Raw genomic sequence first — 21114 nt, 5'->3', positions numbered from 1 at the left:
GGAAAGGAGGCTCACTTGGACACCAGAGTCCCAGACACTCCAGGTACAGCTGTGGGATACCAGCACTGATGTTACTTTGGGCTAGCTCTTAGCCCCTGTTTGTTATGAATCAGAATCACCTTTTAAGAAGAAGAGAACCCTGGGTCTGGGATCCTAGTGCAGAGACAGGTGGCGACCCACTAGTACAGGGCATGGGGGTAGGGCAGTACTGGCCGTCACTTCTTCACTGGTCTTGGCTTACCCTTGACCTCCACAGCAAGACTTCGCTGATGAACTCCTAAGCTGGGTGAGGTATAGAATGTTGGAGGCATTCCATTTACTTGGTTTAAACTTCTTGGGGATATTCGGTAGGCTCTGATCAACTGTTCTAGGTGGTGGGCAAGTTCTAGTCAGATTCTAATTAGCTTCCTAATGGAGGGGAAAGAAGGCTCCGGATAATCCCAAAGTCCAACATCCACAGATAGTGGGAAAGTCTACATCTGCTAGTGGCTAGCCTCTGAATCCATCCCCCGTCTCTTCACTGAGTCCAGAGTTGGGTTTCTACTTGGAATTACTAATTAGAATAGTCAAGTTGGAACACTGGAGGCCCAGGACTGGGGCCACATCAGCAGGTGGGGGGAGTTTAGGGCATTCAGGCTCCCAGTGTAAAGACATAGGGACTTAGGGATACTGTGTCTACCACACTGGTGGCTCAATGGTAGAATTCTTGCCTACACTGGCTTAATGTCTGACCGATGTATCTGTCCACCTCCATCAGTCGGTTTCTGTACTATGATCCTGAACAAGTTCAAGCAGTTCCCAGACTAAGGCAATGACGTCATGTGGGTTGGTGTCACCCAATGCAGTAACTCCTGGTGTCAATACGCACACGATGGAAGGGGTCCACCAACAACTCCCCCTGGTGGGAAAAGTGGCCCTTAAAGCTCTCCCATCCATGGCCCACCCACCCACTGAGTGATGGGGTGGGTGACCGCTGACACCAACCCTTTCTGATGCCACTGTCCTGGAGGATCCTTTCCTGTGTCACTGGTTCTGGTGTCAGTCCTCTGACAGTGTCAGGGGGTAAGGTCTACATCTCCACACAGCTCTAGTGATGCTGTTGCAGAATAGGAAGAAAAGTCTGGCAATCTATCTGGAAACCAGCCAATGAAAGCTCTATGGTCTGATTCAAAATTGACCCTGGGGGTGGTGAGGACCAGGCATCGTTTAGCTGCATTGTTCATGGAGTCACTATGAGTTGGGGGTGATTGAAAGGCAGCTAACAGTGCCACAAAGTAGATGTTGGTGAATTGACTATGGGCTCAATTGAGCCAGGGCCTGTTGGGTCCAGAGCTGGACAAGGGACTCTCAGCTAAGGTAACATGGAATTAACAGCTTGCCTAGTTGTGTGTCCTCTTCCTCTTACCCTTACCCCAAATGGATGCGTGGTTAGGAAAGCCAAAGGTAGGAACTCGAGGACTGTTCCCAAACCCAAACCCAAACCCACTGTTGTCAAGTCAATTCTGACTCAGTGAGCCTACTGGACAAAGAAAAATTGCTCCATAGGGTTTCTGAGACTGTAAATCTTTATGGAAGTGGGCAGTCTCAGCCTTCTCCCACGGAGTGACTGGTGGTGACTGGTGGGTTTGAAACACTGACCTTTCGGCTAGTGCTTAACCCAATGTGCCATGAGGGCTCCTTTAAGGAGATGTCAGCTTTCTGCAAAAACCTGAGGGAAGGAGCCGGTGAAGAGTCACAGTTGTTGAGGATAGAGGTTTTAGTTTGTGTGTGCCTTGGATCCCCCCTGATAGGCTGGTGAAGTCCTTGGACCCCTTCTCAAAATAAGGTTTTAATTCCATAAAGTGAATCACACAGGATCACAAAGGCAATTCATTATTTTGAAATAGTTATCAAAGTCTTTTTTTAAAAGTAGTGCTATGGCATTTCCAAATGCATTGCACAATAAGAGTTAGCAGTGGATCTAAGAACTAGAACTTCAAATCTCAACATCTGAGATTTCTCTTAGGGTCAAAGTCACATGTACTACAGCTACCACTGTGGTTCATTCATAATCAAAGGGAATGCTAAGGTTCAGTTAGACAGCAGTAAAAATAAAGGTGTAGTTTTCTTTCTCCAGGTTCCTGGATGCCTTGGGTCAGTGGACTCTGAGTTAAGAATCCCTAGACTGGAAAGAAGCTCAGGAGAGGCCCACAGGGTCTTTTTGCTATGCAGTGTGGGGAGAGGGACTGGAAGAAGCTATAGGCTGGATAAACTGAAGAATAGGAACCACCACAAAAATAAATGTAAATAAATACAAGGTTGTGGGCTGTGGCTCCCTGACAGGTCAGGAACATACATGGGAAGGAAAACGAGAGTGATGGAGGAAAATCCAGGCCTAGATAACAACCCTCCTCCTATATACCCACCCCACCCCCTGCATTCCTGAATACGGCTTTTTCTCCATCATTTGCTTTCTTTTATTTATTTATTTGGTGATCTTTCTCCTTGGGGAAGTGGGCAATTCTCTTTATTTTTTCTGTGTCTCTCAAACAAATGGATTGTGTCATCTCCTGCCTAAGACACCGTCTTGTGGAATTAGCTCCTGCCAGATGTGTCCCTGTTCAACTCTCGGTGAGGATGATCCCTGTCGCCGCGCTCCCCACCAGCCATGCTGGAGGTGGAGGGCCCACCTACTTGGTAGGCCCAAACCTCTGAGATGGCCCCAATTCCTGGGATGGAATTCTCAACACTGTATTCCTCAGGGGACCCTGGAGGAGGCTGTCTGCCCACATGGACGGAAGGGTCCTCACTTCCTTTTAAGGCCACCACTCTTGTCACTGTTTCTCATGTTCAGGTGTGCTAACAGGATGTGGCCTCTCTGGGGACAGGTAAGTGAAAAAACTCACCATCATTTGGACGATCACAACACTGAGGCACAGCTGCAATGGTGGGCCCTGTAGCACATTCCAGAAGTACAGAGTTGAGAACTAAAGGCCAGGCTCTACCACCCACTGGCTGTGTGAACTTGGGCAAGTCCCTTAACCTCAACTTCCTCATCTCTGATAAGTGTACAGTAACGGGCATCACATATTATCATGGCAGATTATCGGGAGGGAACCACGGACCTGGAGAAGGATATCATGTTTGGTAAAGTGGATACTTGGAGAAACAGAGGAAGACCCTCAATGAGATGGACTGGCACAGTGGCAGCGGCAATGGGCTCTGGTGTAGCAATGGTTGTGAGGTTGGCACAGGACCAGACATTAATTTGTCCTGTTGTGCATAGGGTAGCTACGAGTCGGTACCAACTCTATGGCACCTAACAACAACAACAACAACAACAATGCACATGACTGCTAGGGCTGGGACTAATAATAATAACAACCAAAAAGCCAAACTAGTTGCTATTGAGTTGATTCCAACTCATGGAAACCCTGTGTGTGTCTGAGAAGAACTGTGCTCCACGGGGTTTTCAATGGCGAGCTCTTCAGGATTAGATTACAGGCCTTTTTTTCTGAGGCATCTCTGGGTAAACTCGAACCAGCAGCCACACTTGTTAACAGATTGCACCTCCCAAGGATTCTCGTAATAATAATAATAGTTAATGTTTAGAGAGTACTTTTTATATGTCAGGCACTGTTCTAAATACATGCATGAACTCATTTAATCCTCTTAACAGCTCTATGAGGCAGGCACTATTATCATCTCCATTTATAGACGAGAAAACCACATCAGAGAGGTTATATAAGTTCCCTACGCTCACACAGCAAAAATAGCAGAGCCAGAACTTGAACCCAAGCACTCTCACTTCAAAGGCCTTATTTTTAGCCACTCCATTTGCTTCAGACTTGCCAACCTGTGCAAAGATGTTCCAGATGGTTCTGAGTAGACAAGCACACATGCAGGCTGGGAGAGGTCCACAGAGACTCGGTCCCGATGCCTGAAGTGAGGCAAGTTCAAGGGAATGGAGGGGCCCGATGTCAGGGCTGAGTGAAGTGCAAGCACTGGGCTGACACATTCCCCTTTCCATGCAGGTCCTTGTTTGGGTTTGCAGTCTCAAAGACTGACTGGTCCAACCATGGCTTTCCAGAGGTGGATACTGAGGACACAGCGGGTGAGGAGCAGGCCTGGGCAGTTGGGGAAGGTCTCATAGGCGAATGTTGGGGTCAGTGTTCAAAATCCTGGGCCGGTTTTAATTTGGGAGGGCCTTTGTTCAAAGAAGACGTCCTGGTGGCACTGTGAGGCTGTCTACTCCTGTAAAGAGTCACAGTGTTGGAAACCCTAAGGAGCAGTTCTATAGGATCTCTGGGAGTCCGAAGGGTCTCTGGGAGTCCGAATTGACTTGATGGCAGTGGGTTTGGGTTTTTGGGTTTTTCACTGAAAGAATGAAGGTGCTGGCTTAATGTCATCCTGGGAAGAGTTCTGAAGGGTGGTTTCTATGGGATTTTTGTTGTTGTTATGTGCCGTGGAGTCGGTTCCGACTCATAGCGACCCTGTACAGGGTTTCCGAGCCTGTAAATCTTTACGGGAGCAGAATGCCTCCTCTTTCTCCCGCGGAACAGCTGGTAGTTTCAAAATGCTGACCTTGCGGTTAGGGGCTCACTATAACGGAGTTGGGGAAACACATAAAGAAGAAAACAGTTAAACTGCAAGAAGGCCTCATGTTAGACACTGGACAGCACCTACTGCCTGAATACAGATGGCCCAGAGGTGGGAGAGTTTCCTCTGTAGGAGACACTGCTACATTTCCCTGCTCCCACTCTTGACACTGACCACTGATGGTCTGTTTTCAGCACAGCAATCAGAAGGATCCTTAAGAATGGTGACTGAGACCATGCCAACTCCCGGACATCCCCCCTGGACTCAGTGACAGAAAATACATTGTTGTGGCTGACAAGGTCTGGCCTCACCCCTGCCTGGACAGACACATGGACCTCTTTTCCACTCCTGGGAAACACCTGGCTGCCAGAGGTCTGGCAGGAGAGTGCCTGTTTCGGCAATGTGTCCCCTCTCGACTGCCTCCTTCTCACCATCGAACCATGTGGTCTTCTCAGACCACTTAATCCAAACTCGGCTCTTTATCCCACCTCCTCACAATTGTTAACTTTCTATCTAAGATAATGTTGGTGTTTGTTCCTCTGGGCTCCCAAATGGAAGGAAATAGAAACACTGGGAGGGTGGGCCCATGTTTGCAGTTCTCCCAGGACCTAGCAGGCACAAGCTAGGTGAGCAGTAATGTTTGTGGAGCGAATGAACACAAAATTCCCCAGCTGCATACGTTTCAAGCTACCATTTACCACCAGCTGCTGTCAAGTCAAGTCCATGCCAACTCATGGCAACCCCATGTGTGTCAGAGTAGAACTGCACTCCACAGGTTTTCAGTGGGTAATTTTTTGGGAAGAAGATTACCAGGCCTTCTGAGTTACCTCAAGGTAGAGCTGAACTTCTGACCTGTCAGCAACTGAGAACATTAACCACTTGCATCATCCAGGGACTAAAAGTTTCCATATAGTCCCTCAGAAAGCCCGGGGTATGGGAATGAAGTCTGAAGGCCTTTCTGAATAATTCCAATTCCCAGAAACACCCAGACAGTCAAGGCCTCTATGGTGGGATATTGGTACCCCTCTCTCCACAAAACGATTGTCTAAGACAGCAGCAAATACATCCTGAGACACCAAGGGTCAGAAGCAGGGCTTCAAACAGGTTCGGTCTGGTTTGGTCCTGTTCTGGGATTTTGTCTTTCCTCCCCAGATAGACTCAATCAGAATCTACATTTTAATAAGATTCTTATGTATACATAAAGATACACACATATTGTACATAAGAATCACCTGGAATCTTGTTAAATGTTGGTTCTGATTCAGTCTATCTGGGATGCAAAGACAAAATACCAACACAGGGCTGAACTAGAATAAACCGGTTTGAAGCCCTGGTCAGAAGTGAGACAGAAATTAAGTGGTTCAAACACTTTCAAATCCTAAGAAGAAAGATATAATATAAGTAGATGGCATTTCTCCTGACTGGTGGGTGGTTGAGAGTGACGGTCAATTTTCTATCTGGGTCAACCAAGAGGGGCTGTGGATAATATAATACAATATTTTAAAACAAAAACACTGCACACATTTGTAAAGCAGCCAGCAGTAGGGGCGGTCTCCTGTACTACCTCCCTCCCTCCCCTGGGTTAGTTTAACCCTTCAAACAGAGGATCCAGAGCATAGATAATTGACTGGCATTTAAGGCAGAAAGTGGTTTTTAGGACAATGGTACAGAACATTCCAACCACCCCATGCTGAGGGAGGAGCTGGGGCGGGCTGCAAGCAAGGGTGGGAGAGAGGAAAAGTTGACCAAACAGGAGAAAACACAAATGATAGGTTGAGAGCAAGGGTGTGGGTGGGTGAGGATGCGGTAGGAATCCAAGTGGGTACATACATGGTTATTTACTGTGGCTGCCCAGGACACGCCCAGAAACCGGGCACAGGAGAATGAGAGGCTCAGCAGCCTTTAATTTGAACCTAGGAGATGAGCTTGGTCACACCAGGGCTGACTTCTGAGGCCTTTGCCTGGAGGGATTTTTTTTTTTTCAATTTGCATCCTAACCATTGATTTGCATCTCAACTGCCACACTGGACAAATAGGCTGTTGTTGGTTCCAGCCCAGCCTTTCCTTCTCTGTCATCTGAGCTTTCTATAGCTAGGCAAAGGAGAAGAAATTACTTAGGGAGACTGACAATGCAGATGAAGTTCTGGGGAGACCAGAAGAACTGCTTTCAAGCCCCTTTGTTGGGGCAAAGCCTGAGTTCAGAAAGACTAAGCAGAATCTTCACTCTCCGGTAGCTGCTCTTTGTGAATTAGATTTGCATCTATGTCAGGGGCTAGGAGTTAGCTATTGGGCTGCTAACCTCAGGGTCATAGTTCAAAGCTACCACCAGATGAGGTTGTTTGCTCCCGTAAAGACGTACAGTTCTGGAAACCTTAAGGAGCATTTCCACTCTCTCTAGTCAGTTCCGTCCTATAGGCACACTCTGAGTCAGAATCCACTTGATGCCAGCGGGTTTGGTTTTGTAGGTTTACAGCAAAGATCCAGAGAGGTTGAACTGCTTCCTCCTCCTCCTGCTGGCCATCAGCACTGTCTACTGCCCAACAGTGGACTCCTGAGGTGGTCATCCTTCCTACTCAAACTCAGAGGGAAGTGGGTTTCAGCATAGGGTTGGCAGAGCCCTGGGCCACCTCATTTTTAGTTGCTAGATCCCAGCTACGGCTGCTTTTATTAGTTAACCCTGCATTTACCCCACCAGCCCATATTTCCAGAGGACCTCTCAAGCTCCTTGCACAGGCCCTGGACAGCACAGTGAGCAAAACAGACAACTTTCCTGCTGCCAGTCTAGTCGGGGAGGCAGACGGGAGTGAGCTCAGCCCATTAATAATAGTGAGGTCACAATCATAGTAAGTGCGGGGGAGAACCACATAATCTTATGTTGTTGGTAAGTGCTATCCAGTCGGTTCCAACTCACAGCGACCCTGTATAGGGTTTCTGAGAAGCAGCTGGTGGATTTGAACTGCTGCCCTGTGGTTCACAGTCCAGTGCTGATCCTACATTAACACACCAGGAGTCCTATCTACTATGTGGCTGAAAATCGGGCCTGGAATAAAGGAGTTTGACTCTCTCAGCTCCTCAAGCTCTTCCTGCCTGCATATTTGCTCAATAAACGTATTTTTACACCACACCCAGCAAAACCTGAGTCACTTTCAATCCAGACCCAAATTTCAATGGCTGTATTCTCCCTCCAAAAGAGGAAGGAATGTCAATTTAAAATGTTTCTTTGGTAACAGCTAACTAACTAGCTGCCTGATTTCTTTCTTTTGTTATTGTGATCTGAGTGATAGTTTACATGGGAGAGCATGGGCTTTATACCATAGGTTTCATTGCAATGTTTCAATCTCCTCAGTGCATCATCATTCAACAGTATTTGCTTCCATTCCCTCTGTTTTGTTTTGTTTTTGTGTGTGGGGGGTGGTATGTACACAACAATATTCAAAAATATATAACAATTTAAACAACCAATGGGCACATTCTGCAAGCCTGCCTCCTGGCTGTCAGCATTCAGTTCCTCTCTTTCCTTGAGTCTAGAGTCCTCAGCTGCTGATTTCTTTTTTGAGGTACCTGACTTTTCCCAGATCTTGGACACTGAGGCAGTGCACAAGTGCCAGGAGTCTGTCTTCAATTTCTGCTGACAGTGTGGCTGAACATTCCCAGTGTGCACTGCAGTCACTGTGGAGTCTTCCTCTATGCCCAAGATGGGTTCTCGGGAGCATTTACCAGGGCAGATCTGAGTTTCTCCAGAGTTCTGAAGAGGGGTGAGGGGATGGGAGATGCTAGCAGCAGGGCTGGAGGTAGAAAGTGATTTATCCCTCCCTCTTAGCATAGTGGGTTATGAGTTGAACTGCTAACCGCAAGGTCAACAGTTCAAATCCGCCAGCTGCTCCGTGGGAGAAAGATGAGGTTTTCTGCTCCCGTAAAGATTTACAGCTCTGGAAACCCTACATAGCTTTGCCATGAGCCGGAACCACACACCACCACCACCATTTAGTCAGGAATGACAGTAATGCCAAGAGGACCTTGAGGTGGGGTCATCTAGGCTTCTAGGTTGCCAAGGTCTTGTTAGTTCATTAGTTCCTCTCTCTGTGGGCATTGGGGCAGTGGGACCCAGCGGCGAGGAAGCCTGTCCTCTACAGTCAGAGACTTGGAGAAAGCAGCAGTAGAGACCAAGGAATAGAGACCTGGTGGTGTTGGGCTCCCTGACTACAGAATATGTGCCTGGCCAGGGAGGCTAAGCCCAGTCATCCCTCAATATTTATTCCTGCAGGTATTGCAGATAGGGCTTCTAGCAAAGGAAGCTGTGGATAAATTCAAAGGGGCCAGGTGATGTTGAACACCCCCAACCCTGTGAGCAGGGCCCTGGGGGCTCTGGCTGTGTGTAGAGATGCCCCCTGGACCAGTCTTGTTCAGGGAGCTGCAGCTCTGTGGCTGGTGATGATGTCTGACACCTATGCATGGCAGGCATCTCTGCCTCATCATCCCTGTTGGCAGCTTCTCTGGCAAAGAGAATATGCAGGGGAGCTGTTCCCCCACACCTCCAGCCTTCAGGCAGTGAGGTGGGGGCCGTGGGCAGAGGTCACAGATCCCCTTCTGGGATGAAGCACCGAAGAGCTGGTGCCGAGCCCTGCACTGACTACATTCCTATTGCTGAGATGATGCACTTCCAGATTCTGTGCCCCAAGTGACTATGGGAGTTGGGGGGTGTCTCTTTGATGACACATGCTGGACAAGCAGTGTAAGTGAGAAAGAAGCTTCTGCAGTATCAATTCACCGAGACTGTGGGGTTACCTTGTTACTTCAGTGTATGCTCACCTATGTATTCCTTTTCTGTTTGCTTATTTTTTGTTAGTTTTTTTAAACAAATGAGTCCAAGAAGGCTCAGAAAGTATCAACGACTCACCCAGGATCATAGTAACTCATGTACCAATGTACTTTGTGGCATTATTCATAACAGCATCAAAGTGGAAACAACTCAAGTGTCCATCAACAGATGAATGGAACAACCAAGTGGCACATACCTAGGGACCCTGGTGGAGCAGTGCTTAAGTGCTCAGCTGCTAACTGACAGGTCGGTGGTTTGAACACAGCAGACCCACCACAACAAAGAGATGTGGCAGTTGGCTTCCATACAGATTCCAGCCTTGGAAACCCTATGGAACAGTTCTCCTTTGACCTATAACTGCTGTGAGCTGGAATTGATTTTTTTAGTTTTCAGTTTTTACATACAATGGAATATGATGACATACAAGGTCTTTGCCATAAAGAGAAATGAATCCAATATGTGGACCTGGAAAGTATTATGCTGAATGAAATCAAGTCAGTGACAAGAGAACAAATATTATATAAACTCTAGAATAGGCAAATGCACAGAAACTAGAGTTTATTAGTGGTCTCTAGGGATGGGAAGGTAGGGGAAGTGGGAGTCACTGGTTGGGGACCACTGAATCTCTGTTAATGGGATAATTTGGAAAGGGACAGAGGTGATGGTTGCATAACACAATGAATGGAACAGTGCCACTAAATTTTATATGCAAAAACTGTTGCATTGGCAATGCTTTGCTACCACAATAAAACAATTTTCAAAAGAAAAAAAAAATCTATTTTCATACCCAAAAGAAAAAAAGTCGCAGTAAGTGGTAAGTCTGGTGTCAAACACAGGCTCTGTCTGGATCTAGAGCTCACACTGCTCATTATGACCCAAGCTGCTTCCTTTCTGTACTGCTCCAAGATCAAGTCCCAATTACAGAGCCTGACATTTCAGACTCTCCAAGGCCTCCCAGCCCTCTACATAAGCCCTGCCACACAGCTGCCTGCTCCCTGCAGGCCTTTGCCTCCCGGAGCCTGTCAGTCTGCCCAGCTCCTTTCACCAATGGATTTTTGCCCCAAGACACTCTCCTGTGTCCCTTTCCCCATAAGGCCTTCCCGGATCCTCCCAGGTCCTACTGCTCATCTGAACCCTGGGAGTCCTCACTGCCTGCACTCACTGGCCCCTCAGGCCGGTTCACTTCTCTCAGGCAGTATTATTACTCCAAAGCTCAGGGTTGTTATTTGTTAGTAGTCTCTAAAAGGGAAGTGCTATACTCCGGGGTGGGGCTGTAGGGGGCTGGTTAGGGGACACACAAGACTGAGAAAACACGAGAGGGCTTCACAGAGTTCATGGAAAAATAGAATTGAAAGATAATGGTATTTTTCCACAAGATTCTTAAAACCCCTGCATATGTTGTTTTTATAGTTACACAATCTTTAGAAATCACTACATTTTGTGTATGTTTAAAAATGGACATACTATATTTGTACAGGAGTCCTGATGTGGCGTTTTAGGTTAATGCACCAGACTGCAAAGCCGTTTGAACTGCAAGATCGGCGGTACAAACTCACCAGCTGCTCCTCGGAAACCCTATACATGGTCGCTATGGGTCGGAACCTAGCGGATGGCACTTAACAACAACAACATATTTGTACAGGAGTCCCTGGGTGGTATAAACAGTTAACACACTTAGCTGTTAAATGAAAGGATGAAGGTTCAGGTCTACCAGAGGAACCTTGAAAGAAAAACATGGCCAATCTATTTCCAAGAAAACCAGCTACTGAACACCTGATGGAGCACAAGTCTACCCTAACTTACCTGGGTCACCAGGAGTCGGAAGAAACTCAGTGGCAACTGGATAGTTATATTTGTACAAAAACACTGCTGGTCTCTTGGGACAAGGGCCATGGGTTATAAATCCTGGACTCCCCAGGAGGCTAAGTCCTGGGGTGGCCCTGTGGGATAAAGCACTGGATTGCAAGGTAGATTTAAACCACAAAGTTGGCTCCTTGGAAATCCTATGAAGGTCACTATGAGTCAGAACTCACTTAACAACAAACAACAGTAGGTGTTCAATACTCATTTGTATTGTACATGTACATGGAATGACTCAGTAGGAGGTGGGGGACTGATTTGCTCCTGTGGCCTTCTGAGTCTTTGGGGTGGGGTCACATTGAGCGTAGAGAAGCTGACAGGAGTTGGGAACAGGAGGTAGGGAGAGGGCTAACATGGGCACACTGGGTAGTTTACTGAGCAGCCAGAGAGGAGCATGAAGAGTGAGGGAGCCGCCCTGCCTGGAGCAAGACCCACTTTGCTGCTTGAGGAGTAATTGAAGAGAAGCACCTCAGGCGGGAGAACCTAATGGAATTCCTGAACAGAGTGGGTCCAGGGAACAGCAGTAATAAATAGATGTCGATTAACAACCTGGGCTGCTGACTGGCAGGGGCGAGGGGACACAGGGAACCAGGGTGGGAGGCCGGCTGAGGATCCTGTATGATACGACAGCAGGGTAGGACAGGGCCCATGAGTGCCTCAAGCACCTTCTCCCTTCCTCTGTTCCCCTAAAATGCTCCCTGGCTAGTGGCCCAAGTGTTTTCCGTTTAAGACTGGGTTCAGGTAGGGTAGGCCCTGAGGTAAAAAGATGCAGGTGTCCTGAACCCCTCTGAGTCTTCTTGGTGCCTGGGATCCTCTTAAAAACACTAAGTCTCCTGTACTTCTGACATGGGAAAGGTGGGTTGTTACCACTCTGAGATTAAAAGTAAGACATTCTGTTAAAGTTATCCAAGGAGTTGCAGTTACAACCGGTCGCTCCTGGGGAGACAGATGAGGCTATCTGCTCCTGTGAAGAGTTACAGTCTTAGCAACTCTAGGAAGCACCTCTTATTCTGTCCTATACGGTGCTAGGAGCTGGAGTCCACTCTATGGCAGTGGGTTTTTGGGTCAAAGTTATCATTCATATTTGTTGTTGTTGTTAAGAGCTGTTGAGTTGGTTCCGACCCATAGCGACCCTGTATAGGGTTTCCAAGGAATGGCTGGTGAGCTTGAACTACCAACCTTGCAGTTCAAATGACTTTGCAGTTTAATGCATTAGCCCACAGCGACACAGGAGCCTTTAAACTTGTGTACACGCACCCCACAATGGGCACAAGATGATCAAATAGGGCATGGGGAATATGCTTAGGGTTTAATTCTAACTTTTAAAAGCTCTATTTGTGTGTGTGTCTTATAAAGTTCATACTATATTATTAGATGTTGTTAAATGTCGTATAGTTGGTTCCAACTCATAGCGTTCCAGTATAGGGTTTCTGAAGCTTTTAAAATCTTTGTGGGAGCAGAAAGTCTCATCTTTCTCAAGTGGAGTGGCTAGTGGGCTTGAACCTCTGACCTTGCGGTTCATAGTCCTGTGCTTATCGTATGGAGCCACTGAACACTCAATATTAGTAGACAGTCATGTATATCATTTTTAAATAAATATAGACACACACTGAAGGTGTGTGCTCAAACACTTTTTACAGGGTATAAGGGGAGCTTCTAAGACGGGAGACCACTGATTTTTACAGCCTTACTGTTTTCAGGAGCTCTGGTAGCGTAGTGGTTACAAATCGGGCTGCTAGAGGCAGCTTGAAACTACCAGCTGTTCTGCGGGAGAAAGATGGGCTTTATGCTCCCGTAAAGATTTACAGCCTTGGAAATCCCGTGCAGGGTCACTATGAGTCGGAACCGACTCCATTGTACTTAACAACAACAACAACAACTATCTTCAGAATATAGCAAGGAGGGGGTGCAGCAAAGTTTGCATCGATTTTATAGCTGAGAATCTGGAAGCCCAGACAGATACACCTAACATCCTGGCCCGGGCTGCACAGTATGAAAAGGTCATCCATTCGGGGGACTCACCTCATCCTTGTCCACCACCTGGATGAAGAGAGGAAGGGCAAAGCCAACCTGGGCCAGCTCTGTGATGGCCACGCTGTACTCGGAGCTGTTGAACTCGGGGGCATTGTCATTTATGTCAATAACCAGGATGTTGAAGGTCGTGGTGACCGTGGCATCGGACGGGGTGCGGTCATCATTCAGCTCTGTGCCCTGCAGACAGAAGTTGAACATCCCAGAGAGGGGAGGTGGCTATAATTATAACAGCTCTTGTTTACCAACAGCTCTTGTTTACCGACAGCTCACTTGATGCGGGGGCACTGTGCTTTGTGTGACTTATCTAGCCCATCAAACCCTCATCGCCACCCTAGAAGGAAGATTCTGTCATTAGTATTCCCATTTTACTGATGATGAGGAAGAAGAGACTACAAAAGGTTAAACAACTTGTCCAAAGTCATATAACTCGGGTAGGTTTCAAAGCCAGGCAGTAGGATTCTATAACCTGACAAGAAGGTGCCTGCCATAAGGTGGGAAGGACAAGACAGATTTGGTGGTTCATTTTGGGACCACAGGAGACTCTTTATTCAATCTGAAAGATGAAGAAACTGAGGCAAATGAATTTTGCACAAGGAGTAACTCAGACTTAACTGAGTATCTGCTATGGATGGAGTGCAGTGTTAGGCAGTGAGGGTCTTGGTCAGAGTAGGGGAATAGATGGACTTAGGTCTCAAGGGCTCAAAACACCCATTCCCAATTTGACCCCAGGAATAGAGCCTTGCAGCAGCTCCCCAGGGGATTCAGATCATAGCCAAGTTTGGGGAGTCACCTTACATTCTATCAGAAGATGGAAAAATTCAGTTCAGGGTCTCACAGTGAGTTAATGGCACCATGGACTAGCAGGCAGTTCTCCCACTGGGGTGGAGCTCTCTCCTCAACAAAGGGAGCAAAGATCAGGAAGGGAGGCCTGGGACGGTCTGTGGTCTTGGTGCTAGGCGGGAGAACCAGGAGTCGAATAGAACCCTAAACCAAATCCACTGCCAAGGCGCCCATTCGGACTCAGAGCAATCCTATAGAACAGAGGAGAACTGCCCCTAAGGCTTCCAAGGCTGTAAATCTTTGCGGAAGCAGATTGCCACATCATTGTCCCATAGGGCAGCTCCTGGTTCCAAACTATTGACCTTTTAGTTAGCAGCTGAGTACTTTACCCATGGCACCACCAGGGCACTAAGCAATTTATCACTGTTCTAGTTTTCTCAAGGTCAAGGAGAACAATTAAGGCGCAGGCTGGGTGGTACCACCCTTCCCAGACCCCTTTCCTCAGTCTTTGAGCCACCCCCTGCTTTCAGTCAATGGCTGGGGCCAGGCTCCTAATGGTTTAGCAAGCCATTGACTTTCATTAAGACTAGCAGAGTGAGGGCTGACTGCAGGCAGGGGCTGAGGCCACACACCTCCTGGGGTGGGGCTCCCAGCAGCCTCTGCCCACTTTCCACTACAGTGCTGCTTTCTAGGCAGGGACTAGCCCCAGGGAAGCTGTGAGATTTGGAAGTGGGGTAAACTCAAGAATTCAAGTTGGCTGCTCAGGACCTGGACACTGGGGGTGCTATGAGTTAGCTTTTGGATTGCTAACTGCAAGGTCAGCGGCTTAAAGCCACCAGTCACTCCATGGAGAAAGAGGAGGTTGTCTATTCCCTTAAGCATTTACAGTCGTGGGAACCTGAGGAGCAGGTTGCTATGAGTTGGAATCAACTTTTTTTTTTAAACTGTGTTATTGTGAATTATGTGATAGTTTACATGGGAGAACACTAGCTTTACAGTCATCCTGTCATATATCATTACATTGCCATGACTACTGGAATCAACTTTTGATGGTAGTGATCAGAGAAAGCTAGGAATCAAGGGATAACAGTAAGAACTTAGCAACTAGAGTATGCAATTAGACCTTAGAGCAGTCTCACAAGCCTGGTAACTTGGCTTTTTTCTGCCTTTACCTCCTCATCCCCAAACAGGATAAAAATTGCATCCTATGGGTTTGATATGGATTCAGTATCCAGCAAGGTACCTGACAAGTTCCACACTTGATAAACGTTGGTATCTTCCAGACAGGGTCCATGTACAAATCCCAGGGGTCAGCCCAGCAGAAATGATGTGTGCTTCTTGAGGCCTCTACCTGAGGTTGGCACCTCAGACACAGCTGGGGGATGCCTCATGGCCTGGGGTACTAGTCTTTGGCCCTGTCTACCTGGATGAGATGCCCAATGCCCAGGCCTCACCTTCACGGTCAGAATGAATCCATGGCTGTACAGAGGGTTCTCCCGGTCTAACAGTCCGTTCAAGGTCAGTGCTCCGCTGATGTAGTCCAGCGCAAAGATGCTGTTGGTATTCCCTGCAATGAGAGAGAGGCATTTCTGGGTCAGATTGTTGCCCAGGGCAGGTGGCTGGGACAGAGCTCCTCTCTGAGCACTCAGCATGAAGGGCTCATTGATTAAAGAGGATGCTGTTTCAAGGAGTAGTGCAAGGAATGTTGGAGACTCAGGAGCACACTGCCAGGCAGCAGGTGGTTATCCCAGCCCCCCAACTCCAATGGAGTTGACTCACAGTAGGGACTCATGCTAGCTCTTGGATTAACTAGAAACAAGCAAAGGGGAAATAATTTCCTCTTCCATTAGACTTTGGGGTAGGGGCTGTTCTCAGTCAACCCTCTGCAGAGTCACATGTGTTGGTCAGCAAGGTGGCACACTCCCACTTGGGTTAGTGCCCCCTGTCCCCGCCTGCCCCCATCTTCCCAAACAGGGAATAGGCTGGGGCCTGTTGAAGTGTCAGGTCACTGAGACAGTGGATTTTGAGGGCTATGATGTGAAGTCAACCAGGCTCTGCCTGCCCAAAGCTTCCTCTTAGATCACAGAGGTCGGGGAGGCCAGGGTACTCTTTCTGGTGGATGCTGTGTGGCCCTGTGGTACACTGGGAGGACAAGGCTTCAAGGAGGCATGTGAGTTCTTGAATGTAAGGGAGCATTTTTAACCCTAAACTCTGCGTTCATGGCTCCTCTCATGAATTCGTCCACTCCACAAACACATTCCAGTGGTGGAGTCAGCTCTCAACTAGACACTCACAATACAGGTGGTCAGATGGGGTGAAGCATGGGGCGGGGGAGCACAGGGAGCCCCCAGACATGGCGGCCAAGGAGAAAATATGTGGAAACCAAGGAGGAAGTAGAGATTGGTCCCCCAGAGATGACTTCAAAGCACTGGGGAAGTTTGGTGGTCCTCTCCTCTCCCAGCAACCAACCCCAAGGGCCAGAGGCTGACCTTGAGATCCATGAAGCCCAGAGTTGAGCCCCCAGCATTGGCAGGGTCCTTCTGGAGTTCTGGGCCCCACAAAGGCTGAGTTTGAGAGCTACCCTGTCTGAGGAAGACCTGGGAGCCTCTGCTTCCCACACCCTCCCTCACCACCCACTCTGGCCAGGGTCCCACATCCCTATTCCCCATGTCCAGATTTTTATATGCAGGCCTCCCTCAGATATATTGTGGATTCAGTTCCAGAACACAATAAAGTGAATTCACAATAAAGCGAGTTGAAGAAATTTTTTCCTAGTGTGTATAAAAGTTATATTTACACTGTATTATAGTCTATTAAGTGTGCAATGGAGCCCTGGGGTGTGCAATGGAGCACTAGACCACAAGGTACATTTGAATTACAAAGTCGGCAGTTCAAACTCACCAGCTACTCCTTGGAAACCCTATACAGAATTGCTATGAGTCGGAATCGACTTGACAGCACTCAACAACAACAAAGCGTGCAACAGCATTATGAAGAAGTTGGAAAGATCACGAGAACGACGCACACACAAAACAAGCACGTGCTGTTGGAAAAACGGCACCGACAGACTTGCTCAGTGCAGGGCGTCACACATCTTCAATTTACAAACATGTAGTGTCCTGGGTGCTCAGTAAAGTGAAAAGCAATCAAAGGAGGTATACTGCACCTTTAGTCTTTCCAGAAAAGGCACCTAGCTAAGGTCTAAGGAGACCTGGTAGCGCAGGTGTTAAGTGCTTGGCTGTTAACCTAAAGGTCGGCAGTATACACCCACCACATGCTCCATGGGAAAAAGATGTGGCAGTCTGCTTCACTAAAGATGTACTGCCTTGAAAACCCTATGGAGCAGTTCTACAGGGTCACTATGTGCTGTGGCTCTGTAGGATAAGCACTGGACTAGTAAGCACAAGGTCAGTGGTTTGAGCCCACTAGCTGCTCTTTGAGAGAAAGACAAGGCTTTGGAAGCCCTATATGGGATCATTAAGGAGCTCTGGTAGCATAGTGGTTACAAATCGGGCTGCTAACCTCAAGGTCAGCAGTTTAAAACTACCAGTCGTTCCACAGGAGAAAGATAAGGCTTTTTCCTCCTGACTCATCTGCCAGTTTGTCATACTGTAGTGGCTTGTGAGTTGCTGTGATTCTGAAAGCTATGCCACCGGTATTTTAAATACCAACAGGGTCACCCATGGTGGACAGGTTGCAGATGAGCTTCCAGATGAAGACAGACTAGGAAGAAAGAGTGACAAATTATTTCTGAATACTTAGTCACTGAAAATCTTATGTATGGCACAGAAATACTGTCAGATATAGTGCTGGAAAATGAGTCCCTCGGATTTAAAGGTACTCAAAATGCGACTGGGGAAGAGCTGCCTCCTCAAAGTAGAGTTGACCGTGATGACGCAAATGGAGTAAAGCCCATGGGAGAAAAGCCCGTTGGACCTTCATTTGCTGATGGGGAACAACTCAAAATGAAGAGAAATAGCTGTAAACATCCATTAGTAATTAGAACATGGAATGTGTGAAGTAGGTATCTGGGATAATTGGAATTTGTCGAAAATGAAATGGAACACAAAAACATCGATACCTTAGGCGTTAGTGAGCTGAAATGGACTGGTATTGGTCATTTTGAATCTAACAACCACATGGTTTACTATGCCAGAAATGACAAATTGAAGAGGAATGGTGTTGCACTCATTGTCAAAAACAACATATCCAAATCATTCATGAGGTACAACACTGTCTGTGATAGGATAATATCCATGAGCTTACAAGGAAGCCCAGTTAATACCACTATTATTCAAATTTACACACCAACCACTAAAGCCAGTGAGGATGAAATAGAATCCTACCAACTTCTTCAATCTGAAATTGATCAAACATGCAATCAAGATGTATTGATCATTACCGGTGATTGGAATGCAAAGGTTGGAAGCAAAGAGGAAGAGGAGGGATCAGTGGTTGGAAAATATAGCCTTGGTGATAGAAATGATGCTGGAGAACGCATGATAGAATTCTACAAAATCAATGATTTGTTCATTTCAAATACTTTCTTTAGATAGCATGAGAGATGACTATACACACGGACCTCACCAGATGGAATACATAGAAATCAAATTGACTACATCTGTGGAAAGAGACAATGGAAAAGCTCCATATCATCAGTGAAAACAAGGTCTGGGGCAGACAGTGGAACAGACCCATCAATTACTCATACACAAATTCAAACTGAAGCTGAGAAAAATGAAAACAAGTCCACGAGAGCCAAAATATGACCTTGAATATATCACACCTGAATTTAGAGATCATCTGAAGAACAGATTTGATATATTAAACACTAAAGAGAGAAGATCAGAAGAGTTGAGGGATGACATCAAGAACATCATACATGAAGAAAGCAAAAAGTCACTGAGAACACAAGAAAGAAGGAAAAAGTCAAAATGGATGTCAAAAAAGACACTGAAACTTGCTCTCCATTGTAGAGATGCTAAAGCAAATGGAAGAAATGAGAAAGCCCAAGAGCTGAACAGAAGATTTCAAAGATCAGCTTGAGAAGATAAAGCCAAATATTACAACAAAATGTGCTAAGATCTGGAATTAGAAAACCAAAAAGAATACGCTCAGCGTTTCTCAAGCTGGGGGAACTGAAGAAAAAATTCAAGCCTTGACTTTCGTTATTGAAAGATTCACTGGCAAATTATTGAATGATACAGAAAGCATCAATAGAAGATGGAAGGAATACACAGCCACTGTACCAAAAGGAAACGGTTAATGTTCAACCATTTCAATAGGCCGCATATGATCAAGAGCCAATGATACTGAAGGAGGACGTCCAAGGTGCATTGAAGGAATTGGCAAAGAACAAGGCACCAGGAATTGATAGGATGAAAATTGAGATCTTTCAAGAAAGTGAGGTGGCACAGGAGGTACTCACTCATCTCTGCCAAAAAATTTGGAAGACAACTATCTGGCTGACTGATTGGAAGAGATCTATATTTGTGCCCATTCTAAAAAGAGGTGAACCCATGGAATGTGGGTATCATTGGACAATCTCTTTGATAGCCTATGTGAGTAAAGTTTTGCTAAAGGCAATACAGAAATGGTTATAATCATACATTGAGAGAGAACTTCCAGAGGTTCAAGCCAGATTCAGAAGAGGCCGTGGAACGAGGGATATCATTGCTGATGTCCGATGGATCTTGGCTGAAAGTAGAGACTATCAGAAGGATGTTTACCTGTGCTTTATTGACTATGCAAAGGCTTTCGATTGTGTGGATTATGATAAAATATGGACAACATTGCAAAGTAAGAGTATTTTGGAACATTTAATTGTGCTCATGAGTAATCTGGACCCGGACCAAGATGCAGCTGTTCGAACAGAACATGAGAACACGGAACAGTTTAAAATTAAAAAAGGTGTGTGACAAGGTTGTATTCTTTCACCATACTTATTCCACCTGTGTGCTGAGCAAATAATCCGAGAAGCTGGGTTCTATGAAGAAAAACGTGGCATCAGGATTGGAGGAATACTCATTAACAACCTGAAATATGCAGATGATACAACCTTGCTTGCTGAAAGCGAAAAGGACTTAAAACATTTACTGATGAAGATCAAAGAGCACAGTCTTCGGTATGGATTAAATCTCAATGTCAATAAAACAAAAATCCTCACCACTGGACCAATAAACAACATTCTTATCAACGGAGAAAAAAGTGAAGTTGTCAAGGACTTCATTTTTCTTGGATCAACTATCAACACTCATGGAAGAAGTAGTCAAGAAATCAAACAACATATTGTATTAGACAAATCTGCTGCACAAGACCTTTTTAAAGTGTTGAAGAGCAAAGATGTCAGCTCGAGGACTAAGGTGAGCCTGACCCAAGCCATGGTATTTTCAATAACCTCAGCTGGACAGTGAATAAAGAATACCGTAGAAGAATTGATGCCTTTGAGTTATGGTGTTGGAGGAGAATATTGAAAGTGCCGTGGGCTGCCAAAAGAACCAACAGATCGGTTTTGGAAGAAGTGCTGCCGGAGTACACCTTGGAGGCCAAGATGGCCAAACTTCATCTCTCATACTTTGGACATATTGTCAGGAGGGACCAGTCGCTGGAGAAGGATATCATGTTTGTTAAGGTGGAGGGTCAGAGAAAAAGAGGAAGACCCCCAACGAGATGGACTGGCCAATTGGCAGCATTGATGGACTGAAGCGTGGCAACAGTAGTGAGGTTGGCCCAGGATTGGGCAGTGTTTCACTCTGCTGTGCATAAGGTCGCTATGGGTTGGTACCGACTTGATGGCACTTTACAACAGCAACAAAGATTTAAATCATTGGAAACTCTATGCAGGGTCACCCTGAGTCTGAACCAACTCCACAGCACACACCCACCACCACCACCATACAGGATCGCTATGGGTCGGAACTGAGTCTTTGGCACTCAACAACAACATGAACAGAAATCAACTTGACAGCAATAGGTTTGGCTTTTGGTATTAAAAGTTTAACTCAATGTGATTCAATTTTTATCTTTGTGAAGTTTTACCTGTG

General features: G+C 46.5%; 1 protein-coding gene across 1 annotated transcript in view; it reads right to left on the bottom strand.

The window, feature by feature from the left end:
- CDH23 (cadherin-related 23) overlaps nucleotides 1–21114 on the bottom strand; it is a 569346-nt gene that overhangs the window by 246087 nt on the left and 302145 nt on the right. Inside the window, exons 10-11 of the mRNA XM_006835863.1 lie at nucleotides 15526–15638; nucleotides 13280–13468 (exon numbers count right to left, since the gene is read on the bottom strand). Coding sequence (XP_006835926.1) covers nucleotides 13280–13468; nucleotides 15526–15638 — 302 coding nt within the window. The remainder of the gene's footprint in view (nucleotides 1–13279; nucleotides 13469–15525; nucleotides 15639–21114) is intronic.

Source organism: Chrysochloris asiatica, unplaced genomic scaffold, assembly GCF_000296735.1.
Source record: "Chrysochloris asiatica unplaced genomic scaffold, ChrAsi1.0 scaffold00020, whole genome shotgun sequence".
Lineage (NCBI taxonomy): Eukaryota > Metazoa > Chordata > Mammalia > Afrosoricida > Chrysochloridae > Chrysochloris > Chrysochloris asiatica.
Note: the sequence above shows the minus strand (reverse complement) of the source record. Positions and strands in the feature narration are given on the sequence as shown.